Source organism: Rhinopithecus bieti, unplaced genomic scaffold (genome assembly GCF_001698545.2).
Source record: "Rhinopithecus bieti isolate Rb0 unplaced genomic scaffold, ASM169854v2 scaffold_8307, whole genome shotgun sequence".
Classification (NCBI taxonomy): Eukaryota; Metazoa; Chordata; class Mammalia; order Primates; family Cercopithecidae; genus Rhinopithecus; species Rhinopithecus bieti.
Genome location: NW_016806443.1, coordinates 425,134 through 444,060, shown reverse-complemented (window position 1 = coordinate 444,060; position 18,927 = coordinate 425,134). Strand labels below are relative to the sequence as shown.

At 39.2% G+C, this 18,927-nt stretch overlaps 1 protein-coding gene across 1 annotated transcript in view; it reads right to left on the bottom strand.

The window, feature by feature from the left end:
• The window catches only part of CTNNA3 (catenin alpha 3), a 1,693,405-nt gene that overhangs the window by 1,252,244 nt on the left and 422,234 nt on the right, over positions 1-18,927 (bottom strand). The window contains exon 7 of the mRNA XM_017876520.1: positions 11,356-11,559. Within this exon, the coding sequence (XP_017732009.1) occupies positions 11,356-11,559 (204 nt within the window). The remainder of the gene's footprint in view (positions 1-11,355; positions 11,560-18,927) is intronic.

Below are 18,927 nucleotides of genomic sequence, written 5' to 3'. Positions count from 1 at the left end.
CTCCCCAAAGCTGTCAGACAGAGTCGTTCGCGTCTGCACCGGCTCCCGCTACTTCCCCTGTTGGTCTTCAGCTGTGCGCTGTCCCCAGAGGTGGAGACTACAGAGACAGGCAGGCTTCCTTGAGCTGCTGTGAGCTCCACCCAGTTCGAGCTTCCCAGCGGCTTTGTTTACCTACTTAAGCCTCAGCAATGGCGGGCGCCCCTCCCCCAGCCTCGCTGCTGCCTTGCGGATAGATCGCGGCAGACTGCTGTGTTAGCAGTGAGGGAGGCTTCGTGGGCGTGGGACCCTCCTGGCCAGGTGTGGGGTATATTCTCCTGGTGTGCCTGTATGCTTACAGCGCAGTATTGGGGTGGGAGTTACCCGATTTTCCAGGTGTTGTGTGTCTCAGTTCCCCTGGCTAGGAAAACGGATCCCCTTCCCCCTTGCGCTTCCAGGTGAGGCGATGCCGCGCCCTGCTTCAGCTCTCGCTGGTCAGGCTGCAGCAGCTGACCAGCACCGATTGTCTGGCACTCCCTAGTGAGATGACCCCAGTACCTCAGTCAAAAATGCAGAAATCACCGGTCTTCTGTGTCGCTCGCGCTGGGAGTTGGAGACTGGAGCTGTTCCTATTCGGCCATCTTGCTCCGCCGAGTTTGTGTCTTTTGTGGAAACATGAATGGAGCTGGAGGCTATTATTCTTAGTAAACTAACACAGAAACGGAAAACCAAATACCACTTATTCTCATTTATAAGAGGGAGCTAAATGACAAGAACTTATAAACACAAAGAAGAAAACGGTAAACACTGGGCTCTTCTTGAGGGTGGAGGGTGGGAAAAGGGAGAGGAGGAGAAAAGATAACTACTGGGTACCAGGCTTAATACTTAGGTGATGAAATAATCTGTACAACAAACTCCCATGACACAAGTTTACCTATGTAATAAACCTTCACATGGACCCCTGAATCTTAAAAAAGGTTTTAAAAAAAAACACAAACACTATGATGGAGAAGGCACTCCTGCATAGTGCTATGCTGTCTACCATGACAGCCACTGGCCACATGTCGCTATTGAACACAAAATATGGTTAGTTCAGATATACTATAAATGTAAAATACACATCAAATTTCAGACTTATAACTAAAACAGAAGTAAGATACCTCATTGTGATGTTTATATTGATTGCATGTTGAAATGATGATACTTTTCATACACTGACTTAACTATAATTTCACCTGGTACTTTTACTCTATGTAGCTACTAGAAATTTAAAATTATCTGTTTGGCTCACATATTATTGTAGTTTGCATAATATTTCCATAAGACAGTGCTGGCTAATAAAATAAACTAAATCATATTTTCCAGTATATAGTACCACAAAAGGTCATGGTGTTTGTACCATTAAATGGTTTTCAGGCATTTTAATTGCTTCATGCTAAATCTTATGTGACACATATAACCATATTCAAAGTAAATATTTTGGTACTTCTAGGCCAGGTGCAGTGGCTCACACCTGTCATCCCAGCATTTTTGGGAGACCGAGACAGGTGGATCCCCTGAGGTTGGGAGTTCGAGACCACCCTGACCAACATGGAGAAACCCCATCTCTACTAAAAATACAAAATTAGCTGGGCATGGTGGCGCATGCCTGTAATCCCAGCTACTCAGGAGGCTGAGGCAGGAAAATTGCTTGAACCTGGGACGCGGAGATTGCGGTGAGCCGACATCATGCCATTGCACTCCAGTCTGGGCAACAAGAGTGAAACTCTGTCTCAAAAAAAAAAAAAAAAATTGACCAGGCCTAGTAGTGCACACCTGTAGTCCCAGCTACTCAGGAGGCTGTAGTGGGAGGATGGCTTGAGCCTGGAAGGTCAAAGCTGCAGCAAGCTGTGATCACATCACTGCCCTCTAGCAGCCTGGGTAAGAGAGCAAGACCCTGACAAAAAAAAAAAAAAAAAAAAAAAAAAAAAAAAAAACTAATATATTCAAATTGAAATTGATTTATGAATATAAGACAGCCAAGATGATATGAAGAACTCATAACTGATTAACATTGAAGGAAAATAGGCAAAAATAAAAATTCAGCTTCTTTTAGAAGGAAAGAAATTGGGAGTTTATCAAATATTTAAAAGAAACACTTTTGCAAACTAAGGGCCAATACTTAGTCTCATATCCTTCCTTTCTTTCTTCCCTCTACATTTCCTCCAAACTGAACTTCATATATTTCCCACAGCAAACAACCTATGTGATTCCTGCTATGTGCCTTTGCACAGGCTCTTACCCCTTTCTGGAATTTCCAACTCCTTCCATTGTCTGATAAGTACCTACTTCTCCTTCAAAAGCCAGCTTAAGAGCTTTCTCTCCTCTGAAGCCTGATCCATCCCAGGGGAGTTAACCACTTACTACTTGGCACTCTTATACTACTTAGCATTCACCCGTATTACAGTTTTTATCATGTTCCATTTCACGTACTTGTTTGTCTGATTCTCCTCGAGAACTAGGATTGCAATTGTTCCTACTTTGAACCACTTCTTAACACTGTGTTTATATAAGAATTACGTAACTAGAAATTGCAGTAACACCAAGAGCATTTTAATTTAAATTTTACAGTTTAGCTATCTGTTATAGCCCATACAGAATCTGTCAGTAAAATGTGTTAAATCTCTCTCAAAATCCATCATATGTATTCCTGTATTTATTATATATATACACATATGTATAATAAATAAATATATATGTGTGTATATATATATCACACACACACACACTATAGTCATATAGTCACATAGTTTCTAGGTGGCCATACCTCTCAGTTTGCTTGAGATGCCTTTTGTAGATCAATTAAGGTCTGTTGACCATTTTATGAATCTTTGTCTCTCAGAAGTAACCCAGTTTTGGTCAGGCGTGGTGGCTCACACCTGTAACCCCAGCACTTTGGGAGGCCAAGGCAGGCAGATCATCTGAGGTCAGGAGTTCAAGACAGCTTGGCCAAAGTGGTGAAACCCTGTCTCTACTAAAAAATACAAAAATTAGCTAGCTGTGGTGGTGCACACCTGTAGTCAAAGCTACTCAAAAGGCTGAGGCAGGAGAACCACTTGAACCCACGAGGCAGAGGTTGCAGTGAGCCAAGATTACATCACTGCACTCCAGCCTGGGTGACAGACCCAGACCCCATCTCCAAAAAAAAAAAGTATCCTGGTTTGGATAACAAATTACATGTTTCTGATAATAATTTTCTAAACATTATCAATAGTAAATTAAATTCTCTGTGAAGCCAAATATGCTGACTACAGTTGCTAACACAGGATAATATTTCATTGTTCAACGGCTATAAAAACAACCTTTTGATTTTTGCTATTAACTGTTGCAGTGAATAATGTGGTACTTCACCCATATTCCCTTTATAAGGGATTCCCTTTTCAGCTAGAAATACCAGCTGTGATGGCTCACATCTCTTTTCCTCACTGGGAACAGTCCTCAGTTGAAGGATCTGCCTCATCCAAAGTTACACAGCTCCTAGGATGATGTGCCATCAATGATCGACAGTTGCAGGAATTCTAAGTGTCCATTCCCCTGTTTCAATATGAGACAATTCTGAAAGGCCATCCCAGCTCCAACACTCCCCATAAGACAGCTAAGACTTCCGTTGTAAGTTGGCTTCTCTGCAATCTGCCTTTCTCACTTCCTTACACATTTATTTTCTGAAAGAATGTCCCAACAAAACTTTTTTGTACTCAGATTTACTTTTGAGTCTGTTCTAGTGTACCTGATCTAAAACAACAATCACTCTTCATTCTACCATCCGCTACCTAGGAACTATGCAAGGCTCAGAACCCTTATATTTTGTCCAAGTTAGAACTAATACTTCATGCAAGGATTCTTGATTCTTACTATATTTCTCTCATTTCTACCATTTGACCTAGTTTTATTTTTATGTAACAACTTTGAGTAAAGTTTAATGTTAAAAAACCATAGCAGGAACTTCTAATATATGAGGAATGCCTAAACACTAGGGAGTAAAGGAACCTACTTCATGGGAAAGGATCAGTTGGAACGATCCACAAAGTGAATGACTGACCTGCCCCACAGATGTTAGAAATCATGGCTGCCTCTGCCAGAAGGCAAAAGACAAAGGGCTCTCAGCCTTTAGGCTCTCTGGCCAAGAGGATGTAACCTTTAGGAACTTTCACCTCTGTATTGCTCTCTGCATTTCACCTGGGTATTGATTGCTCTCTGCAAGTCTTAAGTCTTGACACTTTGGAATATTCTCCATTACTTTATAGTTATTTTATTTTACAAAATTATTTCATTCTCTTCCTGTACTCTGGCTCTATCTGATTGGTTTCACTTTTATTAAAAAATATAAATGGCTGTCTACTTTTTATTATTTCAGCTTTTCTTACTAGTTCTGCAATCATATAGCTTGCATTTCTGTAGGATTCTCACTATTAATTTTGATTACCAAGAGAGATTAGTACATTAGAGCACAAAGAGGAGATCTATGAGAATAGTCTATTTTCTCAACAGGGGAACCCAGATGCTTCCTTTTCCCCAATGAGCACTGCACAAGCTCCTCTTAAACCCCAGTGGGCATTCTATGCCAGATTTACATGACACCAAACTTAACTTGTCAGGAAGGATTTGGAATCATTACTTAACAGTCATCCAGAGAATTAAGGAACATTTAGTAAAGGAATAAGACTAGAACCAGAACAACTCAGAAAAATAACAGCTGAAACAATACATTTGTTTTATCTCCAAAACAATCCACATATTTAAATACTTGTCCAATATCTAGTCCTTAATTTAGGCAGAGAAAAGAAAACAAAGAAAAAAAACGTTTTTGCCAGCTTAACCAGATCCCCACTATTTATTATTTCTCTCAACTCCCAGTTTGTTGAATTATCAGCTCCTATACTCCAGTTTCAATATCTGAATCCAGCCTCTTTCATTTTGATGATTCCTTTATATCTTCTTGGACTTTGATTTCATGCTCTAATCAATCTAACCTTGGTTGATATCTCTGTTTGGGGCATATCTACTCCTGCACAGACCTATATAGGATACTATTTACTTCTCTTAAGTTATCCAGATATCTGTAAACTGAAAAACATTGTCTCCAACCAAATCAACCACTCAAAAATCAGCTACCAATACAGAATAATGAAAACTGTTAAGAATATAAAAATGTAAAGCATCTAGTACACTACACTTGAGCTGATAATGACAATTCTCATATGCAGTCCATGCCAAACAAAAAAAAGAAGGTATGAAGGGAGGGAGGAAGGGAGGGAGGGAAGAAAAAACATAGGCTGAAAGTTGCCTTTACATTTTTAGGATTTTAATTCCAACCTGTCTCTTGTATTCAGAAAGTCATTGCATATAGTTCCTCCCAACTGTTTTACCTTATCATCATAAGAAATAAAAATATATTAATTAATTAAGGCTGGAATTATTTCCAAAATGCATTTTCAGGAGTGGGATGGAGGTCCTATACGAAAGGAAAAATCCCATAACGTATCTTTGCATGCAGTCTTTATATGAATTTTCAGAATTTCCCAAGACATGGAATGCATTAAACTCAAGACACACAATAAAATAGGTTTCTGAATAACAAAGCTAGTCCATTTGATTCTTTATTCACTCAACAAATATGTAATGAGAACCAACAATGTGTTTCCACAGAAAACATCAAGAGAAGAAAAAAGTGGGTGGATGAGGGTCCAGAAATGCAAATTCGTTCCTGCATGGAGTTCATGCCTGACTTGTTTACTCTAGCAACATTACCTCTCACTCAATTCTAATAATGCCCTACAGTCATGTATCACCTGAATATTAACTTTACTAATAATTATACATCACCTGTGTAACACATCCAACCCATCTATAACAATATGATTTCAACCCACTCCCAGAAAAATATTCATGCTTGGTGTAACCTTAGAACTCAAACATGATGGCTGACTACCTACCATTCTATTTTCACCAATTTCAGAAAGATCACCATGTAAAAATTGATGATTTCCTGAAGATCATTCCTTTTTCACAGGGCCTCGTTCTCTGCCCATTTATGAAAAACAAATCCTTAATTATGTTATACATCAGAGAATATGAACTAGGGCTAACCAATCATAGAGATATAACAAAATCAGCAGAAGTATCTTAGAAATATATATACCTAAGTTTTAAAAGTCAAAAGGTATATTTTCTCTGATCCTAAATGTTTTCTGGAGTGTATTTTAATGAATAAAATCCTGTTCTAGAATATGGCTGGATGTGGATCCAAATGCAGAGATTAAAATAAAAAAAATTATTTCTGGATATTTACATTGATTTTCAGAAGAGACTTAATGCTTTGCAAAATAAGACCTTTTATAATAGGCAGTTTATTGTATAAATTTAGTAGATGTTTGAAACTCATTTCAATTAATGTCAGAGAGGTTGTTTCTCCATTATATGGCATATACAATATGCAATCATTTCATTCATTCTTTAATTCAAAAATACAATTCAGCTTTTTCTAAATGCCACTCACTGTGCCTGGGGCTTGGGATAAAACTAAACAAAACAGACATGTGATCTGCCTGCATAGAGCTTAAAGTGTGTGAGGGATGCTGTCCATAATGGATTTGAAGCAAAAGGACTGATAATGATTCCACAGAAAACACTAGGGAAGACTAACATTGATGTAATGTTGTGAGTCTCCCAGAGATGTCCACATTCAAATTCCCAGAACCTGTGAATATGTTACCTGACATGGCAAGAGGAATTTTGCAGATGTAATTAAGGTTAAGGGTCTTCAGATGGGAGGATTATCCTGGATAATCTGGGTGGGTCCCACTAATCACATGAGTCCTAAAAAGAAGAGAATTTTTCCAAAGTGTGGTCAGAGAAAGAGAGATGACGTTGGCAACAGGGTCAGAGAAACGTGACCTTGCTGCCTTACAAGCTGGAGGCAGAGGACCATGAGTCAAGGAATGAGGGTGACCTCTAGAAACTGGAAAAGGCAAAAACAATGGACTCTTCCCTAGAGACTCCAGAAAACAATGCATTCCTCCAACACTTTGATTTTTACTCCAGTGAGGCCCAGGTCAGACTTTTGATTACAGAGCTGAAAGATTTAAATTTGTGTGGTTTAAGACACTAAGTGTATGGTAATTTGTTACAGCAGCAATAGAAAACTAACCAAACATAACATACACATGTATCTACTCATAAATTTCACAGGACAGTATATATTAGGGCAAACATATGAGAAGTGACAATGTGCTAGCAGCCCTCACTCTCAGTGCCTCCTCAGCCTCCACGACCACCTGGCAGCGCTTGAGGAGCCCTTCAGTCCACCAGGGCACCATGGGAGCCCCTCTCTGGGCTGGCTGAGGCCGGACCCACGTCCCTCTGCTTGCAGGGAAGTGTGGAGGGACAGGCACCAGCGGGAACCGCTGCTGCAAGCAGAGTGCTGGCAGGCCAGTGTGCACGCGGGCATGGGTGTGGGGGTGGGCACAGGCTAGGCGGGCTGGCACTGCACTCAAATTCTGGCAGGGCGTTAGCTGCTCCCTGCCTGGCAGGGTTCGGGACTGGCGGCCGGCCTGCAGCCCTGGTGCAGGATCCACTAGGTGAAGCCACTGGGCTCCTGAGCTGGATGGGGACTTGGAGAACTTTTATATCTAGCTGGAGGATTGTATGTGCACCAATCAGCACTCTGTATCAAGCTAACCTAGTGGGGACATGGAGAACTTTTCTGTCTAGCACTCTGTGTGTAGCACAAGGAATGTAAACACACCAATCAGCACTCTGTCAAACCTGACCAATCAGCTCTCTGTAAAATAGACCAATCAACTCTCTGTAAAATGGACAAATCAGCAGGATGTGGGTGGGGCCAGATAAGGGAATAAAAGCAGGCTGCCCAAGCCAGCCAGCAGTAACCTGCTGGGGTCCGCTTCCAGATTGTGGAAGTTTTGTTCTTTCACTCTTTGCAATAAATCTTGCCACTACTCACTCTTTGAGTCCACGCTGCCTTTATGAGCTGTAATAGGCAGCTGTTAACGCTCGCGGCAAAGGTCTGCAGCTTCACTCCTGAAGCCAATGAGACCACGAACCCACTGGGAAGAACAAACAACTCCAGACACGCTGCCTTTAAGAGCTGTAACGCTCACCGTGAAGGTCTGCAGCTTCACTCCTGACAGCGAGACCACGAACCCACCAGAAGGAAGTAGCTCCAGACACATCTAAACGTCTGAAGGAAGAAAGGCCGGACACACCGTGTTTAAGAACTGTAACACTCACCGCGAGCGTCCACAGCTTCATTCTTGAAGCCAGTGAGACCAAGAACCCACCAATTCCAGATACACATACATAATCAATAGTGTTAAGTGGTTGTCTGTTTTGTCCGTTATAGACCCATCTGGTCTCATTTATTACTAATTTCTTCTTAATGTGACAAGACGTTGAACTTATTGAATGTTGAAATTCCATTTTAGAAAATGATCAAGACTTGCTGATCTGTTTTAAGGAAGTGAATTTATTTAGACTCAGAGGAGTGATGGTTGTGTGGACTGAGCCTGAGACAAACAAAAGCTGTATTCATTTCTCACTGCTGAACTGCTCCGGCTGGACGCAACCAACTTGCAAAATTTAAGCCAATCTTTAAGTCTCCTTCAGCTAAAAGACTCACAGGTTTTGATGAATTCATCACTTTCAGTTTTTGTGCTTATCATCAAGCATTTACTCCATCAGCACAGCTCGATTACAAAAGCTACTGACTGATCTGAAAAACAACTGGGTCCACCAAAGGAGACACAGTATTCCTTAAAGTAGAAAGATGAGGACTTAAGTGCTAGAGCCATCCCAAGTCTTTGAGCAAATGCTGAGCAAGGTTTGAGTTCAGCTAGTTCCAGAAAAATGCATTCCCTTTCAGTAAAACTGATGCAACAGCTATAAAGAAGCAGTATTTGTGATAGAAACCTGGAGTGACAGTAAACCTGGGGATGAAATCTGATAATACACTCCACAGTTTTCCAGGTTGGTTCCTGCTACTTAATTCCAATATTCATTAGCTCAGTTCAATTTGCTTAGTTTAAGAAAACCATAAAATCACCACTATTTTGATGTGATATGTGTTTATTATATACAGGGCCAGTTTCAGGGGCCTGCTACTGCACACAGTATCCCAATTTTAGACAGGGTCCCAGGCTTGGGTTTTCATGCTATGCTACCACACTCTTGAAATTTTTAACAATTTTACCTTTGAATCTGTGTAGTCCAATGCGGCAATGAAGCACATGTCTCAGCTCATATGCAGTCCTACCTCCAAGTGACTTCCTGGGATAGTTCCTCAGACACCTGTTCTCCCACCCAGTGATTACTGCCGCCCTTTATTCCTTGTGGGGGCCTTGGCACACCCTGGGGTAGGTCAGGGTCATTTGGTGGAGCCATAGACGTCTGTGAGGGTCTGCAATCACTTTGTAAGTACCTCTATACTCTAGAAATCTAACATTAAATAGCAAATAAAAATAACCTTTCATAGGTCACAAGAGACTGTGTAAGAAAGCTACAGTTCCATTCCCCTGCTTTTTGAACAAGAAGCCTGACATTTTCATTTTGCATTAGGCCCCACAAATTACATGGCCAACCTTACTTATGTATGTGGGTAAGTGTGCACATGTGTGTATATCTGAATTTGTATCTATAAAGAATAAAATAACTTTCTATTTATCCATTTTAGATAAATTGAACTTATAACTTTATAATTTCTAGAGAAAATAAATGTATCTATAACTTTACAGTATTTTATCTGTGAAGATGAGAATAATAATTGTAATAGTTTACAGATCATGGGAGAAGGCATTCCAATACAATATTATCTTCTGAGTTTTTTATGACTGATGAATTACCTTGAAAAATCTTTAAGAATATATTATATGCTAAAATTGGGGATATTCTAGCTTCAGGCATTCTGGCAGGACATGACATTATTAAAATTTTCTTATTAAAGAAATCTACCTTACAACTTTGATTTATTGACAGGTGAGAGATTTCTGGTCAGGAACCAAAGTCATCAAATATTAAGAGTATGAAGATACATCAAATGTGTTGAAGGGTCCTCAAAATGCACCAAATAATTTTAGTGCATTTCAGTTATTCACACAAAGTACTTACATTGAACAATCTCAAATATCTTAAATTCATACCCAAAAAGTCATACGCTTTGTAACTAATCATTCTCAAAACATACCTACATGAGTCTTGAATTCTTCAATTTATAATAATGCAGATGAACAAAATATTCCTATTATAACTTTCATTTTGTTTAGCTCTATTATTTAAGGAATCTTCATAATCAACATATAATTGAAAATATATTCAAGATTTTTCTCTTCACTTTATAATTGTTACCAAGATTTGAGGGCAACAAAAGTTATAGACATTCCATAGAGAAGAGATATATATTTCATATATATATATGTATGTATACAATGAAACAAAATGGATTTTGAAACAAATATTTTTGCCCTAAATTTAGACATTTCCAATATTTCTGAGTGATAGCTAAAACTTCAAAAAAAAACAAAAACAAAAACTAGACACTGTCACATCTGAAAAAGATTAGCAGCTGCCAAACTGTGTGGGTTCCTGTAATCCCAGCACTTTGGGAGGCCAAGGTGGGAGAGTCACTTGAGCCCAGGAGTTTGAGATCAGTCTGGGCATTATGGCAAAACCCCATCTCTACAAAAACTACAAAAATTAGCTGAGCATGGTAACACACCTGTAGTCCCAGCTACTTGGGAGGCTGAGGTAGAAGGATCCTGTGAGCCCAGGAGTTCGACGTTGCCATTAGCTGTGATCGCCCAACTGCACTTGAGCCTGGGCAACAGAGTAAGACACAATCTATCTCCATAAAACAACAACAACAACAAAAATAACAACCGGCCTGGGCTCTTTACACACCTTCAAACGTAGCTCATGACCCCTGTAATATCACTTTTATTGAATACTAACTTCTAATGGCCTTTCATTATTCACCAACTTAATCCTGAGCAATCTGCCCCTCTCTTTATCTTCTTTATATCTCTTAAATTTATGTGCAACTCTAGTTTCCTTTCTCCAATCCTGATTTCCTTCTTCACCTAATACTGAGATACTTCCACAAATAAAACAGTCACCTGTAAATACCCCTCTGGTTCTGACTTCATCCCTAGAAATTCCCAGGGTTGTTGTTCCCCAAAAATAACCAAGCAGAACTCACTTAGAAAACCAACCCATGTAAAATCACATACTCATTTCTAATTTATCCTGTTTTGTACACGGAAAGTATCTCAGCATATATTCAAAGTACAAGGGAAGAGGGGCTAGGGATGGGAGGGCAAACAAGTCACCTACATTGTTCATGTACTCTGAAAGCAGATCCTGAAGAGCCTGGCGAATGGCGTTGCATTCTGCAATAATCCGCTCCCGGTGGAAGTCCCTCGTGCATGAAGAATCTGCCAGCAGAGCAGCCCCACTGATAATGGCTTCGAGTCGTTTCTCTAGTGATGGTCTTATTTCCTCCTCAGTCACTGTGAGTGGATTCAGGACAATTAAATTCTAAGAGAAGAAAACATTTGTATGGTTAGCACTCCATGGCATTTCACTTTTATGAAAAACAGATGTTATTTTGTTTTTGCATTTAAAATTCAGATGTGATAATGAAGAGAACTGTGTTTTTACTGCCTCGACTGGTTCACACATAATGCTATGTAGTGATTATTATTCTGATAACTAATGAAAGTGATGCAATTGTGAGCATTTGTTCTAGCCTCAGACAGACCTGGATTCAGATCTTACCTTTTCCCCTCATGCAGATATCTTACACTTGCTGAGCCTCAACCTCTTGACCTATAAGAGCAGAATATTAATATTGCCTGTGTTGTAAAACTGTTGAAAGAATGATATAAATGCTTAATACACTGACTGGAGCATATTAACTGTTATTTACAATAGTAACTTTTACAGACTGCACTGTTTACACAATATTTTCATGTATCTCATCCTGATAGCACCATGAGGAAGTAGGCAGCAAGGTATTAATAACCACACATTTCAGCTGATGATGAGTAAGGCTGAAAGGCTGTCTTACCCAAGGTCATAGAGCAAATAAATAATGACATTCAGATAAGTATCCAGGTCTTTCAATACCAGATTTAATACTATTTTCATTATGTCTCACTTTAAATCATAAACTTTAGTTAACTTTAACACTAACATATCAAAGTAAATTCTGAATTTTAATTATTTAATTTAAAACATAAAACTGCTTCTTCCTGTTGATCTATTATAACTTCCAACTATTTCCAGCTATTAGAACTTGACATGGTATTTTTAAGGTTTCCATTAGACGTATCTTTAGGTAATAGGAGTCAAGATAATCTAAAGCCTTGTAAGAAAAGATGGAGGGTATATGCTGCTCTAAGGGTCTTTTATTAAAATACTCCAAAGAGGAAGTCTTTCCAAGATTAGGCATAATGTGAGAATTGAAGAAAGAGATAGTGTAGAATAAAAGCTCTCGGAAGAACCCTTAACATGAAATGCAATCACATAATGATCTTCAGAGTGTGAAAGTCTGAGTGTGAATCTACACACAAACACACTGTGTGAAGATATAAGATCTTCCTAGTGTATAATCTTATGTATAAGATTATAGATGTGTATATGTATGTTATATAGATAGAGGTGTGTATGTATGTAAATAAGTAAGTGTATGTGTGTGTTTATATATAAAATCTTATACTGATCATTGTGTTACATTACATTCTGATAAACATTTGGGGATTGAAAGTAGCCAGGATACAATTTTAAAAGTCACAACCGGGCCAGGCGCGGTGGCTCACGCCTGTAATCCCAGCACTTTTGGGGAGGCCGATGGGACGGGTGCATTCACGAGCGTCAGGAGAATCGCAGACCATCCTGGCTAACATGGTGAATCATCTCTTACTAAGAATATGCAAAAAAAAACGATTAGTGGGCCGAGGTGGTGGCGGCGCCTGTAGTCCCAGGCTACTCGGGAGGCTGAGGCAGGAGAATGGCGGGAACCCCGCGATGACGAGCTTGCACGTGACGAGATCTCGGGCCACTTGCACTCCAGCTGTGGCGCAACAGAGATCTAGCAGACTTCCATCTCAAAAAAAAAAAAAAAAAAAAAAAGAGGAAGTCACAACTGTAGAGTCAAGGGGCTAGGCAGACGAAATTGATTATAGGAAAAAGAAATAATTTTAAAACAATTTTTTTAAAAAATGCGGTACTATGTAATGTCCTCTTTACTATAATAATGTGAGGGCGACTCAAAAAAGTTCACGTAAAAACTGGAGTTAAGAATATAAAAATAAAACTATAAACTTAATTTCTCAACATAAGCTCCATCAAGTTCACGAAATTTATGCAAGTGATGATACTACTAGCTATTTAGTCCACCTCTAAAGAACTGAAGCTTCTGGGAATGTATCTATATCAATGCAGTCTTTTCTACATTATTAAAACTGAAGAAAAATAGATGCCCTTTACAATTTTTTTAAGATTAGGAAGCAAAAAGGAGTCAGAAGGAGCCAAATCGGGACTGTAACATGGATGCCTAATAATTTCCCATGTAAACTCTTGAAAATTGCTCTTGTTTAACAAGAGGAATAAGCACGAGTATTATTGTGGTGGAGAAGGACTCTCTGGTGAGGCTTTTATGGGCATTTTTCTGCTAATGCTTTGGCCAACTCTCTTAAAACACTCTTATAATAAGTAGTTATCATTCTTTGGCCTCCCAGCAAATTAACAGACAAAATGTCTTGAGAATCCCAAACACTATTGCCATGACCTTTTCTCTTGACTGGTCCAATTTTGCTTTGACTGGATTACTTCCACCTCTTGGTAGCTATTGTTTGACTGTGCTGTGCCTTAGGGATCGTACCGGTAAAGCCATGTTCTACCTCCTTTTACATTTCTTTGGAGAAACGCTTCAGGATCTTGATATCAATTGCTTAAAAAATTTCTGCTGAAAGCTCTGCTCTTATCTGCAGCTTCTCTGGGAGCAACATTTTTGACACTCATTAAGTAGAAATTTGGCTCAACTTTAATATTTTAGTCATAACTGCATACGCTGAAGTGATTGAGATGTCTATGTTGTTGGCTATTGTTTGTGCTGTTAATAGTCCTTTTCAATTAAGACATGAACAAGATTTAATTTTTTCCTCACAAATTGATGTGGATGGTCTGCCACCTTGAGCTTCATCTTTGACATCATCTCATCCCTTACTAAAATGAGTTATCCACTTGTAAACTGCTGATTTCTTTGAGGCATTGTCCCTATAAACCTTTTATAAAGCATCAATGGTTTCACCATTCTTTTGCCACATCTTCACCATATATTTAATATTTGTTCTTGCTTCATTTTTATCAGAATTCACATTGCTGATAGAGGTTCTTCAAACTGATGTTTTATCTTTCTTAGTGCCTCAAACTAAATCCCATTCAGACATGTTAAAACAAGTTCGTATGAGTTTATTTTGGTGGAAAAAAATGTTGAAATTCATGCATAGTTTTTTTTTTAATACACATTCTCATGAACTTTTTGAAGGCCCCTTATAAAATGTAAAATGTAAACTAGAATATAGATCTGATATAAAATTGGTTAAATATCTTAAAAGCATGCAGGAGAATTCTTACTTTCCTGACTCTTTTCTTCCTATTCTTTCTTTCTTTTTTTTTAGACAAAGTCTCGCTCTGTCACCAGGCTTGAGTGCAGTGGCGCGATCTCGGCTCACAGCAACCTCTGCCTCCCAAGTTCAAGCGATTCTCCCTGCCTCAGCCTCCCAAGTAGCTGGGACAACAGGCAAGCGTCACCACGTCTAGCTAATTTTTGTATTTTTAGTAGAGACAGGGTTTCACCATGTTTGCCAGGATGGTCTCAATCTCTTGACCATGTGATCCACCTGCCTCGGCCTCCCGAAGCGCTGGGATTACAGGCGTGAGCCACCACACCTGGCCTTTTCTTCCTGTTTTTCAATTCCTCTATTGAGTCTCTCCATTTTTCCATCTTACATGGAAAAAAAAATTTAAAAAACAACATGAAAGGAAATTAACTGTATAAAAAGCAAATTTAACATTTTCTTTACCTAGTAGATATTATTTTTGATGAAACCATAATCCCTACCATGGGCTTGGTCATCAGTTAAGGCTTCATTCATCTAAGTCTTCCCCTTTATTTCATTTGCCACTTTTACCACATCTTTCTTTGGCTCACTCATTTAGTATAGACTTTCCACTCCAATGTTTCATAACAAAAATTAAACCATTTAGGCCGGGCGTGGTGGCTCACGCCTGTAATCCCAGCATTTTGGGAGGTCGAGGCGGGCAGATCACGAGGTCAGGAGTGCAAGATCAGCTTGGCCAACATGGTGAAATCCCGTCTCTAGTAAAAATACAAAAATTAGCTGGGCATGGTAGCGTTTCTGTAATCCCAGCTACTCGGGAGGCTGAGGCAGGAGAATTGCTGGAACCAGGACCCAGGAGGCGGAAGTTGCAGTAAGCTGAGATCACGCCAGTGCACTCCAGCGTAGGCTACAGAGCAAGACACCATCTCACAAAAAAAAAAAAATTAAACCATTTAAAACCTTTTTGGAAATGTACCTCCAGTGTGGCATCATTAAGAAAAGACTATGCAAGCAATGTAATTACTCTTTAATTGCTCTAATGCAATTAGAAGATGTGATAGAAGCAGTCAATGTGTCTCCAGCATTGTGACAATAGGAAAAGCTGATTACATTTCAAATCTGTTTGTTGTAAGTACTAGAAGAAAAAACTGCTGTGATTTTACGTGTTCTGGCTATGATTTCATGTTAGCAAATGGCCTGTATTGTAGAATTAAGTTCACTCTAGTTTCTGCTCTACAGGGTCATTCCTCAAACTATCTCAGCATTTGGAATTTAACATGCTTGACCTTTAAGATTTCTGATTCTTCAAGCTCATCTGAACTCAAATCATTGTCTGTTCTGACATCTGATACCTATAGGCAGAGCTCTTGATTTTGCCTAAAACAATTGTCCTACTATTCCATCTTATTAAGGTTTCACTGACTTTGTCACCAAATCAATAAAAAGACAAGAATTTTTTTAAAGTAAATCGAATGTCCTGTGAAATGGCACTGGATTTGTTTAAGACCAACTGAAATAAATTTTTACCTCTTCTGATGCACCATAGCTATGTTAAAACAGTATTTCAGTGTGTTTCATGGCATTAATCCCATGAAAGACAATCAATAGGATATTGTTTTTTTCAGGATGCCACTCCATTGAAATAGAAAATATTTTTCCTTTTTTAAAGTTCCACTCAATGTATACTTACCTCCTTAATACTTTGATTGCTGACAGAACATTATTTTAATGTAATTAAGAGTCCCAACTCCATATTCTTCTGTTAGATTATTTTGTTTAAAAGATTAAGTATAGCTAGAAATTTAGAACCCAGGTCTAAGAAGCAGATAGCCTGTGTTTGAATCCTGGCCCATAGCTATAAACAAATATATCTGTACTAATATCACCCTCTATATTTTTATCTCTTTCTGGATATCTTATAATTTATTTGATTAATAAATTTCATTCCTTATTTTTCTTCCTACCACTTCTTTTCAAAATTAAAGACTTTAAGTAGCTTGCCCAGGATCACTCAGCTAATAAGTAGTGGAGGGAAGAGTTTGTCCAAATCTGTCGACTTCCAGTTCCATGCTATAACTACCATGCAATGCTGCTTTTGTTGTCTTATTTAATCATTACCAACCATTTTGTGGCATGTTATCATCATTAATTTATACATGTGAAAACCGAGAGTAAGCAAGATTAAGTAAGTTGTCTAATAATCCCCTTAAAAGAGAAGATGTAGGATTCAAATCCAATTTTATATAACTACCAAATCCATACACTTTCTACTACTCTGGGGAAACTGAGATGAGACCACCTGGCAAACTTCTTCATTCACCTGAATCTCATCATGTTTTTCCACTCATTTCTTCTCCTCCTTGTCTTCAAGGAAGACATAGTCTTTCTCTCTCATTCACCTCTCTCTTTCTCTCTCTCTCTCTCTTTCTCTTTCTCTCTCTCTTATCTCCCCTTTGTTTCTTTCTTTTTTGAAAAAAATTTGAAGAATGTCTCATTCTGTCACCCAGGCTGGAGTGCAGTTGTGCAATCATGGCTCACTGCAGCTTTGACCTCCCTAGCTCAGGTGATCTTCCCAACTCAGCCTCCAGAGTAACTGGAATCACAGGTGTGTGCCACCCCACTTAGCTAGATTTTTGTACTTTTTGTAAAGATGGGGTTTCACCATGTTGCTCAGGCTGGTCTCAAACTCCTGAGTTCAGGCAATGCACCTGCCTTGACCTCCCAAGGTGCTGGGATTACAGGTGTGAGCCACTGTGCCCAGCCTTCCCCTTTATTTTCAAGGCTATCTTCTCCTCATCACAAATCCCAAGTACTCTTCAATTATTCCTTCCTTACATTTTGAGTCTCTTAAAGAGCCTACTATGTGCCAGGTACTGTGCTAGGAATTGGTAATAGAATGGTGAGGATCCCTGCCCTCCTCACAGGGCTCACATCTCAGAACTGACAACTATTAACCAAAAAAAATCACAAAAATACATAACCACAATGTGGATGTGTTGTATAAATAAAAAGAGTAGTTAGTTAAGTACAGATTGACCAGGCGTAAGTCTGGACAATTAAATGCAGAATCAAAATGGTTAAAGGCAAAGCAGGGCTAGGCACAGTGACTCACGCCTGTAATCCCAGCACTTTGGGGGCAGAGGTGGGCCAATTGCTCGAGCCCAGGAGTTCAACATCAGCCTGGGCAACACAGTGAAACCTGTCTCTACAAAAAATATAAAAATTAGCTGGGCAAGGTGGCACATCCCTGTATTCCCAACTACTCAGGAGGCTGAGGTGGGAGGATCATTTGAGCTTGGCAAACCAGTCATTCATAGAATTCTCAGGGAGGGATTTAGATCCACAGAACTTGGAATGGAAAGTTATAGGTAATCTTGTTGGCAAAGATGTAGAGAAAAGGGGAATCCTTATATACTGCTGGTAGAAATATAAACTGATACAGCTATCATGAAAAACAGCTGGAGGTTCCTTTAAAAATTGAAAATAGAACTAATCAGCAATCCCACTACTGTGTATATATCCAAAGGAAATGAAATCAGTATGTCAAAGAGATATCTGTACTCTCATGTTCACTGCAGCATTATTCACAATAGCCAACATATGGAATCACCCTAAGTGTCTACCAGTGGCCGAATGGATAAAGAAAATGTAGTATATATGCAATGGAATACTATTCAACCTTTACAAAGAAAAAAATTTACAGGGTGCCATAAGTCATGCCTATAATTGCAGCACTTTGGGAGGCTGAGGTGGGTGGCTGGTTTGAGTCCAGGAGTTCGAGATCAGCCTGGGCAACATGGCAAAACCTCATCTCTACAAAATATACAAAAATTACCCAGGCGTGGTGGTGCATGCCTGTAGTTCCAGCTACTAGGAAGGCTGAGGTGGGATAATTGTTTAAGCCCAAGAAGTCAAGGTTGCCGTGAGCTGTGAGCATGCCGCTACAAGCTAGCCTGGGTGACAGAGTGAGACCCTGTTACAAAAAAAAAAAAAAAAAAAACAGAAAATTCTGTCATTTGCAGCAACATGGATAAGCCTAGAAGACATTATGTTACATGAAATAAGCCATGCACAGAAATACAAATACCACGTGATCTTACTTATATGTAAAATCTAAAAGAATCTAACTCAGACACAGAGTGGAGTGGTGGTTACCAGGGGTTGGGGGCAGGCAGGGACAGGACTCAGGAGATGCTGGTCAAAAGATTCAAAATTTTAGTTTGACGGGAGGAATAAATTCAAGAAATCTATTGTATAACTTGGTAACTATAGTTAATAA